Source organism: Saccostrea echinata, unplaced genomic scaffold, assembly GCF_033153115.1.
Source record: "Saccostrea echinata isolate AGI-Se365-2 ecotype Australia unplaced genomic scaffold, CSIRO_AGI_Sech_v1 ptg000073l, whole genome shotgun sequence".
Taxonomy (NCBI): Eukaryota; Metazoa; Mollusca; class Bivalvia; order Ostreida; family Ostreidae; genus Saccostrea; species Saccostrea echinata.
Window position 1 is genome coordinate 530,824 of NW_026889822.1, and position 22,123 is coordinate 552,946.

General features: G+C 34.6%; 1 protein-coding gene across 1 annotated transcript in view; it reads right to left on the reverse strand.

Moving 5' to 3' along the window:
- LOC133176319 (uncharacterized) overlaps window positions 1-21,731 on the reverse strand; it is a 52,846-nt gene extending 31,115 nt beyond the window's left edge. The window contains 2 exon segments of the mRNA XM_061311448.1: window positions 15,118-15,273; window positions 21,604-21,731. Coding sequence (XP_061167432.1) covers window positions 15,118-15,273; window positions 21,604-21,731 — 284 coding nt within the window.
- Window positions 21,732-22,123: the final 392 nt, after the last annotated feature.

A 22,123-nucleotide genomic window follows, 5' to 3' on the forward strand; every position in this document is an offset into this window, starting at 1 on the left:
AGAGTTGTTCTATAACAGATCATCTTCACCCATTAAATTAACATTTTATGATGTCATCATGATAATACATAAATATAAAAGAAAATGGATGTGTCTAGCTGCAGGAATATACTCTAATTTCATGACCGTAGGAACGGGGGAGGGGGGGGGCAATAATTTTGACAACATATGGATTACTATAGTAAACATAGATACTATATGCTTGTACCCCCTCAAAAAAAATTTTTTGGTAGTGCCCTGTCAACTGAAAATGTATGGCTGTGCCCCCCCCCCCCCCCAACTGAATTTGCTTCCTATGGGCCAGAATTTTCAGTCAAGAGGATGTTTTGGTCGACTTACCACAACGAGATCATAACCTAAAAATACCAATTAACTGCCGTATGATTGACTTATCTGGTCATATTTTAGCAAATCAAAACACGATATCAAGAAAAAAAAATATTTTTCTTTCCTACACCACAGAAACACGATGTCGTTAGAATGCTAAAATATAATTTAAAGGATCAATGATTATTGTAGTTTTCACATATACCATATCAAATTCATGTGGCCAAATTCTCTTGACAAGCAAAAAAAAAAAAATAGAGAGAGGAGGTGGGATTGCCGAAACTTGTTAATGGGCTGGGGAGTTACAACAAGTCGAGGTCAGATTATTTATTTTCTTCCCCTCATAATCAAAGTAGGGATACTTTAAATATTGTACATAAATTACACAAAGGAGTTAGGAGCAGGAAGAGGGGGGGGGGTCCTCTCTCCTATAGCTTCTGGCTTGTATTCTTTTAAGTAAGCATGCATGATCGCCAATTTTTCTGAATTTTTATCTGGCACCCCCCCCTTTCTTGAACTATGAGACCGTGAAAGGTTCATGCAAGTTCAATGAACAAGTGCATGTCAGCACGTGCATATAGGGCCTAGAAAGTTAATTAGTCCCCACTTTTATAAGTGTCCGACTCAATATCAAATGTGTCTGACTTACGAATGAATTTCGATGTTCGTGGTTCATCATATCTGAATGCTTTATAAGGTAAAAAACGGAGGTAATCCAAGCAAAGAAATAGTAGATCTTTGTGAGCTCTTTCGGACAAGACCAAATAACACAGGGTATACAGACGAATGTGGTCTGCATGCATAATGGAAAACGAGAGGTGTCGGACTCATGATCACTTTACCCTAAGATGAAATAAATTTTTCTACTACAACTTATTACAGATTGTTCATGTCTATGGCCTTCAGATAAAGGAATAATAAAAGAGCAAAGAGCTAGGTTCACTTTATGCATAAAATGGCCATGCCCTTATATCAATTAATTGACTATCACCCTCTGTCCCATTTCATATATCAAAATAAAGTAGAGACTTAGTGCTTTCATTTCCTATAACAAAATTTCTTGTTGAGAATCCAGGTATTGGAAAACAGGCTTTGAGAAAATGCAATGTTCTTGAATTTTGCAGAAAACATGTGTATTTGACTAGCAAAGAATTAAAATATGAGCACAGCCCACGATCCAAAAATTAAAACATGTTTTGTGATCTTCAGAAACAGACCTTTCATTATGTAATTGCATATTTTGGATCAGAGGTTGTGCTCTATATGAAATATTGAAAAAATACCTCAACTTTTGCCCATTTTAAGGGAATTTACAGGGTATGGGAAAAATGACGCATTATATGATGTCATAATGCATTGACTAGAGAGAAAATTACGTCATGTTCAACAGATACACGGTCACCAAGGGTCAAAGTTATAAATGCTGCATTTTCAACCAAAACTGAGCAGTTATGATTTTTCAGAAATTCTCAGGGCCAAAAAAGGCCCCAACTGGCTCTTGCTCTTTTTAAGTTAAGTTGGATTGTTATGACAGAGAGAGTAACAGTAGGAAATTTCCCACTAACCAGATCACCACTCATTCCATTATATTCGGGTCGTCCAGGTCTTCCTCCCTCACCTGGGTCTCCCCGATATCCCTTTTCTCCCATCAGAATCTCGTCCGGTTTGTTTCCTGGTAAAGTTGTGATGGAGCCTTTGGGACCTTTGAGACCAGGTAATCCTACCTCTCCCTGAAAACATACAGATAATCATGTAAATTATAGGTCAACACAACAGGTCAATTAGTCTGGAATTTTTACACATTTTAAAATTTTCTTAATGATAAATTCAATGTTTTACATTTACACTGGTGACCAAAATAAACTTTCTCATGCCTCTTTAGCATTGGTTAAATAATAAAGGATATTTTGCACGAAATATTCTTAGACTATTTACATTACATTTACATTACATGTGCTATTCTTCAACAACATTGTGGTGAATGTCTTGATTATAATGCATGATAAGTGATTTATCTACAGAAGTATACCTGTAACTTCAACTACCAATGAACACTGACCTTTTCACCTTTGGGGGGATTTCTATCCTGGTCTCCCATGCTTCCCTTTGGCCCTTTACCTCCTGGAATTCCAGTCAGCCCCTAAAAATTTTAAAGAAGTAAAATTTAATTAACAAGAGGCCCATGGGCCACATCACCCACCTGAGCACATTGGCTTGGCAAAAGCACAATTCAGTTCAGTTTTGAAAAGCTTGAATCTGATGATGCTTCCATGTCAATATAACAAATGGCTTTGTTGTACTTAAGAAGATTTTTAAAAATTTTTCCCAAAAATTCCTTTGTAAAAATTTGATCCTCCATTGTGGCCCCACCCTACCCCGGGGTCAAGATTTGAATAAATTTGAATCTACACTATCTGAGGATGCTACCATATAAATATGATTCATCATGGCTTTGCTGTTTCTGAGAAGAAGATTTTTAAAGGTTTTTCCTATATACTTCTATGTAAAACTTTGATAGTCCATTGTGGCCCCGCCCTACCCAGGGGGTCATGATTTGAACAAACTTGAATCTACATTATCTGAGGATGCTTCCATATAAATATGATTCATCATGGCTTTGCTGTTCTTGAGAAGAAGATTTTAAAAGATTTTTCCTATATATTTCTATTTAAAACTTTGATCCTCCATTGTGGCCCCGCCCTACCCCTGGGGGTCATGATTTGAAGAAACTTGAATCTACACTACCTAAGGATGCCTCCACATGAGTTTCATCTTTCCTGGCCCTGTGGTTCTTGAGAAGAAGATTTTTAAAAGATGCTATTAATTTTTCACTAATTCTTTATTATCTCCCCTTGAAAGAGGGCATGGCCCTTCATTTGTATAAACTTGAATCCCCTTCACCCAAGGATACTTTGTGGCAAGTTTGGTTGAAATTGGCCTGGTAGTTCTGGAAAAGAAGATGAAATTGTGAAAAGTTTACAATGACGCCAACGACGACAACGACAAGGACAGACAACGGACAAATTTTGATCAGAAAAGCTCACTTGAGCCTTTGGCTCAGGTGAGCTAAAAAAGATACATTTTATGATAAATGAAGGTACCACAATATCCAACTGATCTACAAGAAAATTAGGAAAACTACATCATATGAATGCCTTAAAATATATTCAATACTACTTAGTATATTTCCTGCTTCCCCTCCCTGTACCCCACTTCTTTGATGGCTTCATTGTTGGTAATGAAGAGATATGATAAAGATCTAGCAAGTTTATGTCAATATATTTTATTTTGAAAATATGACCAAAGAAAACAGACCAAAAAAATTCCTCAACACTAGGACAGGTACATGTACTTATCTTCTTTCATGTACTTGTATTTCTAGACTTCTGTTACAAGATCAAATAAAATTTATGCAGTTATTTTGATCACTTCCTGCAGGAACTGTCAAATAACAATAAATGGTGTATAGTGACAAAAATTATCTCCCTTATACCGTTTTCATTTATTATATCAAAAATCAATATGGTACTTATTAAACATTTGTGTTTAAATAATAAAAATAGAAATACAATAAAACATGCTTATAGTGAACACACTTATAATGAACTAACGCCTACAGTGAAGTCATTTTCATTCCCCAAGGGTTTTAAACAGATATAAAGAATTACGTCTATCACAAAGCAAAATCACAAGTCCCTGGCACTTCGTTATAAGCATGTTTTACTGTATGCTGATGCAATATTTATGAACTGTAATTTGTTAAGCAAAGTAGCTTCATTAAATTTGTCTTAAAATCATTTTAACTATAACACATGTATAATCTTGCACAGGTATAGCAAACTATGGAAACAAAAATTTGATTTTTTCCTTGTGAGATCCTGTTGTCTTCTGATAATTGTACATGTGTCATAATAGAAACTGACTGAACATTTCTTACCCTAGGACCTGGAGGGCCAAAAGGCCCAGGGAGTCCAGGTCAACCTGGAATGCCAGGATCACCCTAAAAATAGATATGTCCAAGATTTAATCCTTGTCAGACATAAACTGGAACAATTACAGAAATATTTACTATGGAATAAAACTCTTAAAGTTAACTGAAATCTAAGCATAAAACTTAACTTGTTAAAGTTTTACATTTCATTACATATATTGTGAGATAACACGTCTGAAATCCAGTTGTTATGGTGATGATACCTACACTAGGACCCCTTCGTCCTGGATTACCCAGATCACCTTTTGGACCAAATCCATAAAATCCATCTCCAGGATTTCCCTGTGGATTAAAAAATACATTTTATTGCCAGAAGATACATATTAAAGCCGATCTTTTGAATTATCTTATGAACAAAATACAAAATTGTACATTATAAAATCACTAAATCCAATCTGAGACTTGATCAGCCACTTTAGAGACTTGTGCATTATGTGCTTTATGTATGCTTTACAGATTATCCTAACTGGATTGGAAGACATGAGTAATTTCTCTGTCTGTCCATCAGTCCATCCATCTGTCTGTCATTCTGTCTGTGTATAACACTTTATGTCTGGACAGTATCTCAAAGAGCTATCGAGCTTTTGCAATGAAATTTATGCCCCAACTCAGGCTTTCCAAAATGTGCTGGTACCCAGTACTTTTACACGGCTGATATTATGAATATACCGGCCAAAATATTCATTGGAGAAAAATTAAATAACATATTTAATTAAAATCCTTTCCACAAGCTAACTCCTATTTTTGAAAAAGTACCGCCTGTTTCTAATATTTTTGAAAGCCCTGCCCAACTGCCTATGGCCTAAGGGAGACCTCTATCAATTTTGAGGTCAAAAGGTCAAGATCAGTAATTCATACACTGCAAGAAATGGTTTCCAGATGGTAAACTTACTTCTCTTTGAACTTTTTCAATGAAGATTTATATCATACCTCCAAGTCACCTAAAGACAACCCCTGTTGATTTTAAGGTCAAAATCAAGGTAAGAAAAAAAAAAAGAAAAAAAAATGATTTTCATATTATCACTTTATAAAGCCTTTTCAATTAAAATTTATCATTTGCTCTTTGTGACATAAAGACAACCTGTAAAAGTTTTGAGGACAAAAGGTCAAAGCAAGAAATTCAATTATTGCAAAAATTGAATTCCAGATGATAAATTTAGTTTTATTTGAGCTTTTACAATTAAATATTATTATTATAATATCATTACTCCCAATGACTTAAAAAAGATCTCTTTTGAAATTTAGGTAAAATAGTCAAGGTCAAAAATTCATACATTGTGAAAAAAAAAAATAATGGCTTCCTGGTGTTATAAGAGAGTTCTCTTTGTTTTCCAATAATTTAAAAATTTTATACTTTTAGTCAATATGACTTAAAGAAGACTCTTTTGATTTTGAGAAAAGGTCAAAGGCCAAAGTCAGAAATTTATATATTGCATACATATTTTTCAGATGATAACTTAAGTTTTCAGTAAGCTTTTGCAATGAAAATTAAGGTCCTGAATTTCTTTAAATCAAGAAAGACCCCTCGTGACTTTAAGGCCAAAAGCTAAAGCTCAATGTCAATCTTTTTTTCTTTCACAATCTGCATTTTTTTTTCAGGTCGTCCTTGCTCTTCATATAACATGAAGCAGGGGACACAAATTCCCTGACTTAGCTTGTGATACTTTTGACATCAGTTATACTGCCTTGAAATTAATGCAAAATAGGGGTTGCTTGTGGGTGCAAATATACTTGCCAAAAAAAGAGTAAACAAAATGACAGCACAAGATGTCAATACTTAAAAACACGAAACTACTTAAGATTTTTATATCTTTTTAGTGTGTTGTTACCATGACAACCTACCTTGGGTCCGGATAAACCGGGTACACCCTGAGGCCCCCGATTTCCTGGCAGTCCATCAACTCCAGGGTTACCCTTTTGTCTCTAAAATAAACAAACACAAATCATTTTTATTTTAACACTCTGTAATAACAGACTGCTTTGTGTCATTCATGTTTACAATAAAATTCTAATTAACCTATGGAATTTCACAATACTCCCAATATCATGTTTACTACATCAATTTTTGATATGCTATATTTTGCTGTAAATTTACAATGTCTTAGCATGGAAAAAATTGGCTAACATATGCCAATTTTATTTTTAAAAAATTGCATTTTGAAATCTATGATAGAATAAATGTTTTTATACCACCCCTCTATTTCTCTCCTTTAATTATTGTTCACTTTGTCTTTCATTATATAAGTACTCAAAGTATTTTTCATAATAATTTCCAATGCATGACAATCATTTATTACATATTAAATGATAACATTACATTTGATACATGATTAAATTATTTCATACCTTTGTCCCATTACATCCAGGGTAACCCTGTGGACCCACAGGTCCCTCTAAACCTTCATAACCCTAGAACAAGAAAAAAAATTGTAAAAACAATAACATATCACTCTGAAGCTATAAGAATGACCAATATTTACAATTTCATATATACACATGATAAATGTAATAATTATAAATAATAAAATCACTTTTTTTGGTGAATACTAGGATTAACAGTTGTGACACTGCAGAAAAATTTCATAGCCGGTTATTTAGTTTTTTCTGCAATGGTTGCAAGTGATAATCCCCATATTAACAAAGAAAGAAATAAATGTTATTGTTTACATGTATATCTGTATAAATCATTCTATAAAGTAGGGGAAATTATGTTAAATATTGTTTTATTGATCCATACATCACATTGATGAAAGAGCCAATTCTTAAGACATGGCTTAAAAAAAAACAGATGTAACTTGAGTTTAGAGTTAATCAATTGATAAACAGCCATTGGTTTTCATCAGAGAGAAAGGCAAAAATATTCAATGTAAATATTTCATACTATATATAGTTATATTTTATAATGCTGAAAATAATGCTGCGAATGAAAGAAAAAAATTAGATGTACAGTGAAACCTGTCTTATCCGACATGCTGCGGGAAATAAAATCAATGACGGATTAGACAGTGTGTCGGATTACCCAGTGTTGAATATTTCTGAGCGTTATGATTGGTGTCAAATAACTTCAAAAACCATTTTTCATTAGGTTTAGAGTACACGTGTATTTAATTGTCAAAATGTTTGCATAAATGTGTGTTTCTTTGTTGTATAAAATATACCTTCGTTAATTAGCATTTCTTTGAGCATTAGTAAACTCTGTAGTAATATACGATGTTTGTTTTTTTAATGGACAAAACAGATGGAACTGCCGATCGCTTCGAGATGTTGCAATTTAATTTTTAGCATTTTACTAAAGCAGTAGATGGTTAAGTAAATATTTCGTTTACATGTACCTTCTTTACACAGTGGTATTATTTTTTTTCTACACCACATTTCTCTCCAAATTTTCTCCACTGTTTACTTCTCAACATAGACTGTGCTATTAATACCGTCACGCGACTTTTCATACAAACCGGACGTAACTCTAAAACATTGTGATTTTTATCAAACAATCGTAATTTTTAAAATTTAATGGGCAACTTAAAGCGGTATTTTTGCTTCAGGCAAATCCTTTATGTACACACCCTTGCTTAATTCAGTATATATATATACAAACCAGACGCAAGTCTAAAACATTGTGATTTTTATCAAACAATCGTAATATTTTAAAATTTAATGGGCAACTTAAAGCGGTATTTTTGCTTCCGGCAAATCCTTTATGTGCACAGCCTTGCTTAATTCAGTGTATATTAACCCTGAAATGAAACTTTGTTTTTTAGACAAGATGTACCATTCAACTTGTGTATTGTCTACATGTTACGTTCGCCGTACTATTTTTTTTTTTCGGGACATGGCTTTATGAAGGACTGACTGCATGTTTGATTTTAATTTCAAGCTAAAAATCTTAATGTAATCAAAATATCATGTACTCTTTTTATTTTCTGTCTCGTGGATGCTATTTCTTAAATGCGAGAATAAAACTGATAACAACAAAGAGAATTGATTGCCTAATTTTTTAATTAAAAAACTGATCATTTAACGCTTACATAAACACTTTCAAACTTACATGTAATTAACTACTCTCTAAGTAGACCAATCTTGTGGCCAAACGGGACATTCATGTCATCTGGCCTGCGGCTAATTACGGAACACCCATGTAATTATGTCGGATTACCCAGGTGAAATCATAATGTAATTATCTAGCTTTGATGACAAAAAAGCGCCGGAATTCGGAATGTACAGTGGTCGGAATATACAGTGTTTTGTTCTATATAAAATTTAAAGAAATTTTTGGGAATAAAATATGAGGTCGGAAAGTCCAGTGTGCCGGATTGCACAGTTGTCGGATTGGACAGTGGGCACTGTAGTTACCTACTACACTGGTGTTTACAAACAGCTAGAAAATATTGTGTTAAATTGAACCGTTGAAGAAGAAAATGTTACCCAAATGGCCATATTTAAACAAGAATGTGGGTACAATTAAGACTACATACTTTATAATTCAGAGTCAAATATCATACAATCATGATGAAGACAAGAGCCAATTACCAGCACAACAAGAGATGACTTACAACGAGAGATGACTTACAACGAGAGATGACTTACAACGAGATGACTTATAACGAGAGATGACTTACAACGAGAGATGACTTACAACAAGAGATGACTTACAATGTGAGATGACTTACAACGAGAGATGACTTACGACGAGAGATAACTTACAACGAAAGATGACTTACAACGTGATATGACTTACAATGTGTCACACCAGCAAGAACAAAGGGAGGTAATGTACTTGATATGAAAGGGAGCTAACTTTTTTCAGGTTAAACAATAACAAGAGTTATAGGTTATTTAAATTAGAACATTGTTTTGAAAAACATTTGATTTATCTTCCAAAGGATTTGAGACAAGAGGCCCAGAGGCCACATTGCTCACCTGAGCACTGTGGCTAGGATAAAAGGAAAAATCAGTTTAGTATTGAAAAGCTTAAATGCATAAGTGGTCCCAACCTACCCCTAAAGGGAGTGGGGGGTATGATTTGAACAAAATTAAATATACACTAACTAAGGATGTTTACATAATTTTTTGACTAACTGTGACTTTTTTCTCTACAAGTTTGAACTTTCATTGTGGCCCCACCCTACCCCTGGAGGTCATGTTTTGAACAAACTTGAATCTACACTACCTGAGGATGCTTCCATATTACCAGGTAAATATGACAAACTGTGGCTTTGCTGTTCTTGAGAAGATTTTTAAAGATTTTTCCTGTATATTCCTATGTAAAACTTTGATCGTCCATTGTGGCCCCACCCTACCCCCGGGGGTCATGATTTGAAAAAAAACTTGAATCTACACCACCTGAGGATGCTTCCACATAAATATGACCAATCATAGCTTTGCTGTTCTTGAGAAGAAGATTTTTGAAGATTTTTCATACACACTCTATGAAAACTTTGATCGTCCATTGTGGCCCCACCCTACCCCGGGGGTCATGATTTGAACAAATTTGAATCTACACCACCTGCAGATGCTTCCATATAAATATTACCAATCATTGCTTTGCTGTTCTTGAGAAGAAGATTCTTGAAGATTTTTCCTATATACACCTATGTTAAACTTTGATCGTCCACTGTGGCCCCACCCTACCCTGGGGGGTCATGATTTGAAGAAACTTGAATCTACACTACCTGACAATAATTCCACATGAGTTTCATCTTTCCTGGCCCATTGGTTCTTGAGAAGAAGATTTTTCAATAATGTCTTAATTTTTTGCTATTTCATAATTATCTCCCCTTGGAGGAGGGCGTGGCCCTTCATTTGAACAAACTTGAATCCCCTTTACCCAAGGATACTTTGTGCCAAGTTTGATTGAAATTGGCCCAGTAGTTCTGGAGAAGAAGATGAAAATGTGAAAAGTTTACAACAACGACAGACAACAGACAAATTTCGATCAGAAAAGCTCACTTGAGCCTTCAGCTCAGGTGAGCTAAAAACCCCTTATTTATATAGAAATACACATGTATCCTAACTCCTAACTTTTAGATTTATGGCCTAATAAATTTAACAGAGCAACAGACGATGACAATTTATAGTCAAAATGCTTAATATCTTAACATAATTTCTAGGGGTGCAACCTGTTAAATACCTAATAAACCTTTATTAAAGTGAGAGAACTTACAGCAAATTAATGCTTTCCAAGCTTCCCCACATGTCTAACAGTTACACAGGTTTATATACCCTTAGGAAACAATAGAAACTTTAATTTAAAATCTAGTTAATACACCCCAAGGGTATGAACTTTGACTGAAATTAGTAACACCCAAAAGTTAACTTCCGTATTGATAGCCAATGAGAATTTAGATCATCAAACGTAAACATTTACCTGTAAGATTTGATGGAAGCAACACGTGCTATTATCTGAGAAGGTTTGTAAATAAAAACAAATGATATGGGGAATAAGTCAGTATACAACTATATGTATGAAAACATTTATAACGACATTACATTTAAAATACAAGGCATAAATTTATATAATTTAATTTTGTTTGTATTCTAGCCTCTGATTGGTTAATATCCAAAAAGGAACACAAATTATTTCTGTATAACCTGGTTTGGTATGGGGACACACCCCCCTGACAACCAGCTGAATCATCTGTATGCATACAATCCTCTCATTTCCAGTCCTCGGGATTCATGGAAAATTCCAGATTTAATAAATATACCTTTAACTTCAAACAATAATTCGATCTTACCACATGTAAACAAGCTGCTAGGCCTATGTATCAGTTTTTACCTCCCCTCGCTTCCCATCACTTCCGTTACTTCCGTTACTACGGTTGTATTATTGAGCGGCAAATTTGAACTAATAAAAAGCAACGAAATTTTACACATATTTATTTAATGATTTTAAAATTAAATTATAAGGAATGACTCTAATTCTTGGCCAAATTATTCGAGTATAACCTGGTTTGGGTCAGTTTACGCTGTTTTATAATCCGCTTCGCGGATTATAAAGCGTAAACTGACCCAAACCAGGTTATACTCGAATAATTTGGCCAAGAATTAGAGTCATTCCTAAAATAACAAAATTCATTCCTGCTACAGATGAGTATTTACTCAATACTGAGAAACAAGAGACCCAAGGGCCTTAATGGTCACTTGAGTATAATACAACACTGTAAATGGTCCATAGTATGAATACAACAAAATAAACTGATAGATGAAGATATTTTGTCCAGAAGAAATAGGATGGTCAGGGATCAACAAAATAGTTATTTAAGTATTCAGTTACATATAAAGTAGATTTATTTACCTGCCCTTACTTGTCAGTGCTTTTGCACTCCCATTTATTACTATCACCATGCAGTCTAAACAAAACAATTGTGCTTGAGCACCTGTAGTAAACCCATCACATACCCTTTACATTGGCCTCTCTTGGTCATTGAAGATCATTTATTGTACAAGATGTGGTATTTTTTGTCTCATTTTCAGTGATTCATTTTGTTGTGCATCTTGGGTAAATTATGCACTAATTTTGCAGAGGATGCATGAGTTCAATAAATGTGCATCCCGATGAATGCACATCTTCGCTAGCCAAGGGTTCTGATCTGCTTCTCTTCTCATAATCCCTTGGCCTATGGTGCTGTCAAAAGTTGGGATTTTTTTCTCGAGTTGTGATTGGAGTTGATTGATATAGTTCGACCAATCAACAATTGTTTTTTGTAAATGACGATATCTGCGTTCGGGGTATATCTTGACTCTTTAGTCATGGGAATGAAAAACTCAAGTAAACAACGATCTGTAAGATAACGTCATTCTATAAATAGTTATGGTGTGCAAATAATGTGACCTGGAATCTATATTATAGATGTAGATTTGCACCTAAAATAGAAAGTAAACATCACTCAATACCTTCTTGTTAATTATTCTCTAAAAACTTTAATGTTTAAATTTGCTTTTTATTTTTGTCGATGACGCAATCTGTGCGTATGTGGTAAGATTCGAGATCACGTGACGTAAACATTTCCCGTCCTTTGACAGCACCATATGCCAAGGGTTTGTGAGGAGAGTAGTGGATCAGAAACCCTTGGCTAGCGAAGATGATGAATGCAATAAAATAAGAAAGAATGTATTGTTTCCAATATTTTTGGGGCATACAAAATTATTGATTATAGCAATTTCTGGACATATTCTGGTATTATACCATATACAGTAAAACATGCTAAAATGAAGTGCCAGGAATGCATGATTTTGCTTCGTTATAAATGTAATTCATTATATTCTTTAAGTTCACAAAATTATATTAAAAAAACCACAGGGAATGAAAATCACTTTGCTGTTAACGTCAATTCATTATAAGCGTGTTCGCTATAAGCGAGTTTTACTGTATATGGTATACGGCTACCTGGCCAACAATACAGGTCAGGTTTCACAACTCACTGTTATCATGGTTATTGCAGTTAGCAAGCAATTATCAGAAAAGTTTAATTATATCTACTGTAAAAAAAAATTAGTTTCAGAAGTTTACTAAATAATCAACAGAGTGCTGGCCTAACTCTAGAACCCCCTACTCAGTGGTCATGAAATACACAAATTTGGAAGAGACAACTTTAATCATAACCATGCATTGGTCTGCATACCCAGAAGCAAAGAAAAAGATTTTCAAAGAAATAAAATACAGTTTTACTATATAATCAAGAGAGCCCCGCCTTTTAACCAGAACCACTGACCCAGGAGCCATAAAATTTTGCAAGAGGCACCTTGCACATCTCAACCACGTACTTACATTATCTGTTCAATATACCATGATATACAGGGAAAGAGAAGCTTTTTAAAGAATTCATGCATTTTCAATATATGATCAATAGAGCCCATCCAACTCCAATACCCCTAACTCATGAATTTCACAATGCCTATTACTATACAATCATGTTAACAGTATGACTACTTGATGTCAAGTAATGAAGACAATTTTTTAAAGATAGAATTAATTTTGATGGTTTTAGCCCCACCCCTCAGGCCTCTGGAGAGAGGAGACCATGAAAATTACAATTTTTAAGTTTCCCTTTACCCATAGATGCTATATGCCAAAAATGGATGAAAATGGTTCAGCGGTTCTAGAAAAGAAGCTAAAAATGTTCAAATGTTAACGTACATTAGATGACTGAGAATGCACAGTAATGGAGGAAAACAGATAGCATTAAGTTAATTACCTGAGTCACTCAAAAATTTGGGGGAAAAAAGCAAATTTCAATTGGGGCAGGGTCCTTTTACTGAACCTGGATGCAGGGGTTATTATTATTATGCCCTGCTTTTCACCCAAGTTTGGTTGAAAATGGCCCAGTGGTTCTTGAGAAGAAGTTAAAAATTTACAGATGGACACCAAACAAGAGGCCCATGGGCCACAGTGCTCACCTGAGTAACTTTGGCCTTGCTGTTTTTCACCTGATTTCTCCCCCCCCCCCTTGTAGTACTTATTGTGGCCCCGCCCTACCCCCAGGGGTCATGATTTGAACGACTTAGAATCTACACTACCCCAGGATGCTTCCACATAAGTTTCAGCTTTTCTGGCCCAGTGGTGCCTGAGAAGAAGATTTTTAAAGATTTTTCCTATATATTTCAATGTAAAACTTGGATTCCCTATTGTGGCCTCGCCCTACCCCCGGGGGTCATGATTGAAACAATTTAGAATCTACACTACCCTAGGATGCTTCCACGTAAGTTTCAGCTTTTCTGGCTCAGTGGTTCTTGAGAAGAAGATTTTTAAAGATTTTTCCTATATATTTCAATAATAAATTGTATTCCCTATTGTGGCCCCACCCTACCCCTGGGGGTCATGATTTGAACAATTTAGAATCTACACTACCCCAGGATGCTTCCACATAAGTTTCAGCTTTTCTGGCCCAGTGGTTCTTGAGAAGAAGATTTTTAAAGATTTTCCCTATATATTTTGATGTAAAATTGGATTCCCTATTGTGGCCCCGCCCTATCCCCGGGGGTCATGATTTAAACAATTTAGAATCTACACTACCCCAGGATGCTTCTACATAAGTTTCAGCTTTTCTGGCCCAGTGGTTCTTGAGAAGAAGATTTTTAAAGATTTTTACTACATATTTCAATGTAAAACTTGGATTCCCTTTTGTGGCCCCGCCCTACCCCCGGGGGTCATGATTTGAACAACTTAGAATCTACACTACCCCAGGATGCTATCACTTAAGTTTTAGCTTTTCTGGCCCAGTGGTTCTTGAGAAGAAGATTTTTAAAGATTTTTACCACATATTTCAATGTAAAACTTGGATTTCCTATCGTGGCCCCGCCCTAACCCCTGGGGTCATAATTTGTACAATTTAAAATCTACACTACCCCAGGATGCTTCCACATAAGTTTCAGCTTTTATGGCCAAGTGGTTCTTGAGAAGAAGATTTTTAATGACCCCACCCCATTTTTGTATTTTCTTGATTATCTCCCCTTTGAAGGGGACTTGGCCCTTCATTTTAACAATTTCAACTCCCCTTCACCCAAGGATGCTTTGTACCAAGTTTGGTTAAAATTGGCCCAGTGGTTCTTGAGAAGAAGTCGAAAATATGAAAAGTTTACAGATGGACGGACAGATGGACGGACAGACGGACGGACAACGGGTGATCAGAAAAGCTCACTTGAGCTTTCAGCTCAGGTGAGCTAAAAATGTGATCAGAAAAGGTCACTAGCAATTTCAGTACAGGTGAGCTAAAAAGAAACATACATATACAAGACATATGCCTCAAAAGTGTTTATTATAACTAAATTTTGAATTTTTTTCAAGCATAACACAAACTCACATAGCATTCAACAGGAATATCTTGTTGAAGAATATTAGAAGCTGACTGAATTCCCCTTCCACTCCACATCTTCCATGAGACCTCAATTCTTTTATTAGGTCAGAATAATACTCAACGTAATCCAAAATTCCAGTATGCCAAATGCTAAAAATGTGCCTGTAAAAATAAAAATCATTTTACATTACAGTAAGTCAAGAATAGAGTATTTGAAAATACAGTATGAACATGATGAAATGCATGAATTTTTCTTAGGTTGATATTGAAATGAGGATAGATATTAGTTTTCTATTAGTCTGTTTTTCTTCCAGGATGACTAACTTTCATGTAAAAAGACACTAAAATTATATCAGACTGTGCTGAAATTCTTGACCACTAATGATAAATTATATAACTGTAACAGTTACTGTACACTAAAACTTGGTCACAGCGAAGTTGTGGGGACTTGTGAATTTACTTCACTATTTCCCTAATTCCTTATTACCATATAATGAATTCCTATGGCTTATTAAAGTAAATATATCCAATATTCGAAATACCCCCCCCCCCCTTCAGTGAAATACAGAATTCAGAGCTCCAGATAATTTTTTACCTCAAAGTGTATTTACTCCCTGATTTTCAAATCAATGCAGATTTTGCTTTTCAGCAAAATAATCTCAGAGTATTTTGTTAATTTATTGTTCTTTTGACATCTAATATGATATTTAGCTTGTTATCAAAATGTGTTTTTGAAAGAGGAATGTAAAAAAAAGAGACAGATTCTGCATTTATCAATTAGGTTAATGAAATTTAATAAAAAAAAAAATTGTCAGCTTTTGGCTATAATTGAGAAACATGTCGTTTTCACCAGAAAGACCATACGGTAGGCAAAGTTACCAGGGGCACACAGAACTCCATTCAAGATTAGGCCTATATCGACCGTAGCAAGAGTTACCGAGAAAAATATCCTTCCTTTGGCCAGATAAAATTAATCTTTAAATTCTCATCCCCACCTGCCCCTCTCAAAATATCCTGCCCCGTTGTTTTCTATTTTGTTTACTTGTTTGTTTGCTTTCAATGAAAAATATATAATTAGGTTTTGCTATATAAATTGTTGGCATTAATCGAGATAAAATTTTTAGAGTTACTCCCCGTTTGCATTTAAAGTCGCTTGGCGCTATTATAGCACAGGAACACATGGAAAGCAAAAAAGCAATAATTTTTATACAATTAATAAAGGTTGTCAGCGCACTTTAGATGATATTATTGCTACATAAAATGGTAAATATACAGGAACTGTTTAATAAATAGTGATAAAGGATAAATTAGACACCATGCATGTTTTGCGCAATTTTGACAATATATCGATCGATGTGTACGCGTCAAGAACGAAATTTGGATGTTATATGAACAGTGGAAATCTGTGATATTTTCAGACAAAGTATGAGTATTTAATATTCAAATCTTTCTTCCGAACTGGAAATCGGCCTAAGTTATTTTGAATACGCTTATAAATCAAAATTCCTTTTGATAAAAATTCAAACACTGAGCTGACTTCAATTCACATAATTAGTTAAATAATACTTGTATCATTCAATCCGTTGTACGCAGTACTTTAGTAGTGTAATGCTTATTTATGATTGCTAATGCGTAATTGTACACCCTGTTTTAATTTTTAATGCGTATTTTGAAAAATTCAATGCATATTTCTGCAAATACGCACCTTATCTGGAGCTCTGGAATTAAATTTTAAACAAAATTACATGTACATGTAATTTGAGAATTTTTTTTAGATGTTGAGATCTCTTGCAAAAGATATAAATAAATTTGGTTATAGCCTTCACAGTTCGCTATACATGTATCTGTAAATTCATTAAAACAAAGTTCATTTTAACCATGCATAAAATTTTACAAAGAATTGTTCAGAATTCTGCCAAGGATACCAAAACACTTCCCTATATCCGTTAATTGCCATATCCATTGCCGCATTAATTGATGTTTGCTTGCCTGATCTCTAAAATCGGTAGCCCCTGGTGTCAGGCAATGGTAATTACAGTACACACCCCTGATCCCATAAAAAATTTCAAACTATATTGTGGCTAAATCTTAACTTCAAGAAGTCATGACTAAAACAGACATCAAATGATTCTGGTGACCAATTTTGCCAATAGGCCTCTTTTCATTGGCCTAATGCATCTTCCAGGCATGGAGATCATAAGTTAATATTAAGAAGTTTGCTTAGTAAATTAGCATATCATATATACTCACCTATTAGTCGGTTTTTTGGGAGTTAAATTTTGGTCAAAAACTCTGTGTCTGACTTATAGGCGAGTCATAGAAAGATTGGTATTTTTCAGGACGACAAAAGGTAGTATTTTATAAACAATCTCGATTATTATTGTTGAACAAAGTCTTTATATTTTAAATCATTTATGTGTTCTAAGATTATGCATAAAGTACAAGTATTTATAACATTTAATAGTTTTATTTTTATCTTAAGTACGCGTTACTTATTTTTTAATGATTTAAAATTAAATATCAACGTCATTTTTTTTTTTTAAATATTGATTGAAACCAACTTAAAACATCAGACCTTCAATTTGAAATTGTCAACCAATTCTGGCAAAAAGTTGTTCCGACTTATAAGCGGGTCAATGGCAAATCCCTCCAAAATTACTGCAAAAAAGTACAACCGATTTATAGGCGGACCGACTTATATGCGAGTATATACGGTATATTAATGATATATGATACATATAAAATTGTTTAGGTTCAAGAAAGTTGCACTTTTTAATGTTATATCAGAGTTGTCAAAAAACTTTCGGTCCTGTTGGCAAGGCTGAAATTGTTTAGTCCAATTACTTACTAGAAAATGTATCAAACTGAAACAAAATGACCATTTGAAAGAATCGAGTAGGATACTATTACTTATTAGGTTTGTGACTGACTGTCTACAGAAATGTATAAGGTTGATCAATCTCATAGATGGGCAAGCTTTCTACGAGATTGATCAACTTGATATATTTCTGTAGACAGTCAGTCACAAACCTAATTAGTAATTTATTTTCTTGAGGATCATAGTGTGAGGGAGTCATCACACAAGACAGGCCTGTAGCAACATTTATCAAATGGGGGTAAGGGGCAGCCACCAAAAAAAAAAATGATAAGCCAGGGAAAAAAACATTGACTGTTAAAACTCAGGAGGGGTTAGAAAATTCCTCTAAATTGTTTGGAAATTTTTAATGCAATACATGGCACTCTTTCCACTCTACTCATTATGCCATCCGACAACAAGTTCACAACAAGCGAGTTTATTGGACTGTAGAGACGACTATAAACGGTGGTGGATAAAATATACAGTTTGGTTATAGAATATGTCTAGAATTAGGGGAGGAAAGGTCGTTCATTGACCAATGTTGGAAATACATCCCCAAAGTGCGCAGAAAATTTTGCACTGTAAATTGCACTTTATATTTACATTATGGGATCTGTAGCGTTATGGTCAAAGACTAAAATATAAAACCATGATGCTACAGTTCTTATGGAATGCCATAGTTGCCTTATGTGGTTATTTCATGAGAAGGTGGTGCTTTTTTATGTTATGCTGTGGTTATTTTATATGAAGGTGGTACTTTTTTATGTTATGCTGTGGTTATTTCATGTGAAGGTGGTTTTTTAATTTGATGGTGGTTTTTTATGTGAAGGTGGTTTTTCATGTGATGGTGATTTTTCATGTGATTTTATGTTTAATGTGAAGGTGGTCACTCAGAACTCCTAATACTTTTGAAGACTGAGTTCACATGTAACACTGAGTTTAACTGCAGCTGTTATCTTGAAATTTTGAAAGTGAAACAAATGATCAATATTATTAGAATCATTTTAATATGCCATTGCAAGTTCCTCTTTTTGCCACAGTTAAAATGATATTGTCCTACGGACTCGGTACGACAGTTGCAATCTTCAATTTTACGTGGTGCCCGGCTCGGTTCACACTTGAAGATGAAGGTTTGACAAGTGAAAAATATGCAGTAAACTGAGAGTGACACCCTAATCACATAAATAATGAACACATGGCATGATCACGGCATGACCAAAAGAATAAGGCGTTGATTTTTTTCAATAAAAAAAAAACCCAGCAGTCCTTTGAGTTTTTGTAGCATAATAATTTGTAAATAACAGGTATATATCTATGAGAAAATGTTTTAGTTCATTTATACTTTCAGGCTAATCAATTTGTTGTGATATCGTCAACAAAGTCTGTTGTGAAAGTTGTTATTTTTGCAGACTGATTTGTGCATTTCAGTAATACCTATCTCATTATGTGTTCAGAAATATTGATAGTGTGCATTTCTAGTTATGCTCACTGATATAGAGATGTTCAGAGTTGAATATAATGTGTAACATGAGTATGATGACATGTGTGTAAACTTACCAAAGTTTTGAGTTCTATAAATGTAACAGGAAAGATAACTCTGAAAAAAGAACATTTTGAAAATGATTTTTCTACATCAATAAAATTGATTTTTATTTAATTTCTTGTAGTAATTTATATCATTAATGTTTCTTCTATACCATGTATACTACCAGGAATCTTCCCTAATTTTTCATGCATGTATTTTAGAGAAAATGAGTAATATTGATTTTTTTAAAACTTTTATTAATTTCTTTAAAAAAAAATGTTGATTGATAAAATGAAGTTCTCATGGTTGTTTTGTGAGCTTAAAAATATCTGCCACGACAAAAAAAAAAACAAAATTTGTTGTGCTATTTATCAAAACTTGATGGGAAAGAAAAATCTTAAAACTTAACAAGAGGCCCATGGGCCACATCGCTCACCAGAGTAACTTTGACCCTGCTGTTCATTACCAGACTTTCCCCCTTGTAATACCTATTGTGGCCCCGCCCTACCCCCAGGGGCCATGATTTGAACAATTTTAGAATCTACACTACCCCAGGACGCTTCCACATAAGTTTCAGTTTTTCTGGTCCAGTGGTTCTTGAAAAGATTTTTTAAGATTTTTCCTATATATTTCAATGTAAAATTTGGGATTCCCTATTGTGCCCCCCCCCCCATCCCCGGGGTCATGATTTGAACAATTTAGAGTGTACACTACTTGAGAATGCTTCCACATAAGTTTCAGCTTTTCTGGCTCAGTGGTTCTTGAGAAGAAGATTTTTAAAGATTTTTCCTATATATTTCAATGTAAAACTTGTATTTCCTATTGTGGCCCCGCCCTGCCCCCGGGGGTCATGATTTGAACAATTTAGAATCTACACTATCCCAGGATGCTTCCACATCAGTTTCAGCTTTTCTGGCTCAGTGGTTCTTGAGAAGAAGATTTTTAAAGATTTTCCTATATATTTCAATGTAAAACTTGTATTTCCTATTATGGCCCCGCCCTACCCCCGGGGGTCATGATTTGAACAATTTAGAATCTACACTACCCCAGGATGCTTCCACATCAGTTTCAGCTTTTCTGGCTCAGTGGTTCTTGAGAAGAAGTTTTTTGAAAGAATTTTCCTATATATTTCAATGTAAAACTTGTATTTCCTATTGTGGCCCCGCCCTTCCCCCAGGGGTCATGATTTGAACAATTTAGAATCTACACTACCCCAGGATGCTTTCACATCAGTTTCAGCTTTTCTGGCTCAGTGGTTCTTGAGAAGAAGTTTTTTAAAGATTTTTCCTATATATTTTAATGTAAAACTTGGATTCCCTATTGTGGCCCGCCCTACGCCCGGGGGTCATGATTTTAACAATTTAGAATCTACACTATCCCAGGATGCTTCCATGTAACACGTAAGTTTCAGCTTTTCTGGCCCAGTGGTTCTTGAGAAGAAGATTTTTTTATGACCCCACCCTATTTTTGTCTTTTCTTGATTAGCTCCCCTTGTAAGGGGACTTGGCCCTTTATTTTAACAATTTAAACTCCCCTTCCCCCAAGGATACTTTGTACCAAGTTTGGTTAAAATTGGCCCAGTGGTTCTTGAGAAGAAGTTGAAAATGTGAAAAGTTTACAGACGGAGGGACGGACGGACAGACGGACGGACGACGGACAACGGGTGATCAGAAAAGCTCACTTGAGCTTTCAGCTCATGTGAGCTAAAAAATTAAACTAAAAAAAAAAATCAGTATAAATTAAATTAATTATATTTCAATTCCTAGCCAGTTTTAAAGGTTGATAAATACGCTTGTTAAAAGTAATGCTCAGAAATATGAGAATATAAACTGGGTGTGTGTGGAGGACCCTTGAAGACTCTCTGTCCTTAAAGAAAAGAAAACTGTGAGATGGGAATGCTGTTGAAAACAATAAAGGGCAATTTAGTGCAATTATTTATTTTCCTTTCTGTGCATGTAACTGGTCTGACAAAACTTCACACAGTACGACAACACCTTTAACTTTGTCAGAACAAATGTCAATTTAAAAATTTCGATAATAAATACATCCCCCCTTTCAGTGAAATATAGAATACAGAACAAAGAGTAAAAGACTATAAATGAAATCATACCAGGAGAGATAATCCACTGATGATGCAGATCCTTTTGTTGACATTTCCTCTTTAATATTTGCTATTACAGTGCCCACTGTCCAATCCGACAACTGTGCAATCCGGCACACTGGACTTTCCGACCTCATATTTTATTCCCAAAAATTTCTTTAAATTTTATATAGAACAAAACACTGTATATTCCGACCACTGTACATTCCGAATTCCGGCGCTTTTTTTGTCATCAAAACTAGATAATTACATTACGATTTCACCTGGGTAATCCGACATAATTACACGGGTGTTCCGTAATTAGCCGCAGGCCAGGTGACATGAATGCCCCGTTTGGCCACAAGATTGGTCTACTTAGAAAGTAGTTAATTACATGTAAGTTTGAAAGTGTTTATGTAAGCGTTAAATGATCAGTTTTTAAATTAAAAAAAAAAATAGGCAATCAATTCTCTTTGTTGTTATCAGTTTTATTCTCGCATTTAAGAAATAGCATCCACGCGACAGAAAATAAAAAGAGTACATGATATTT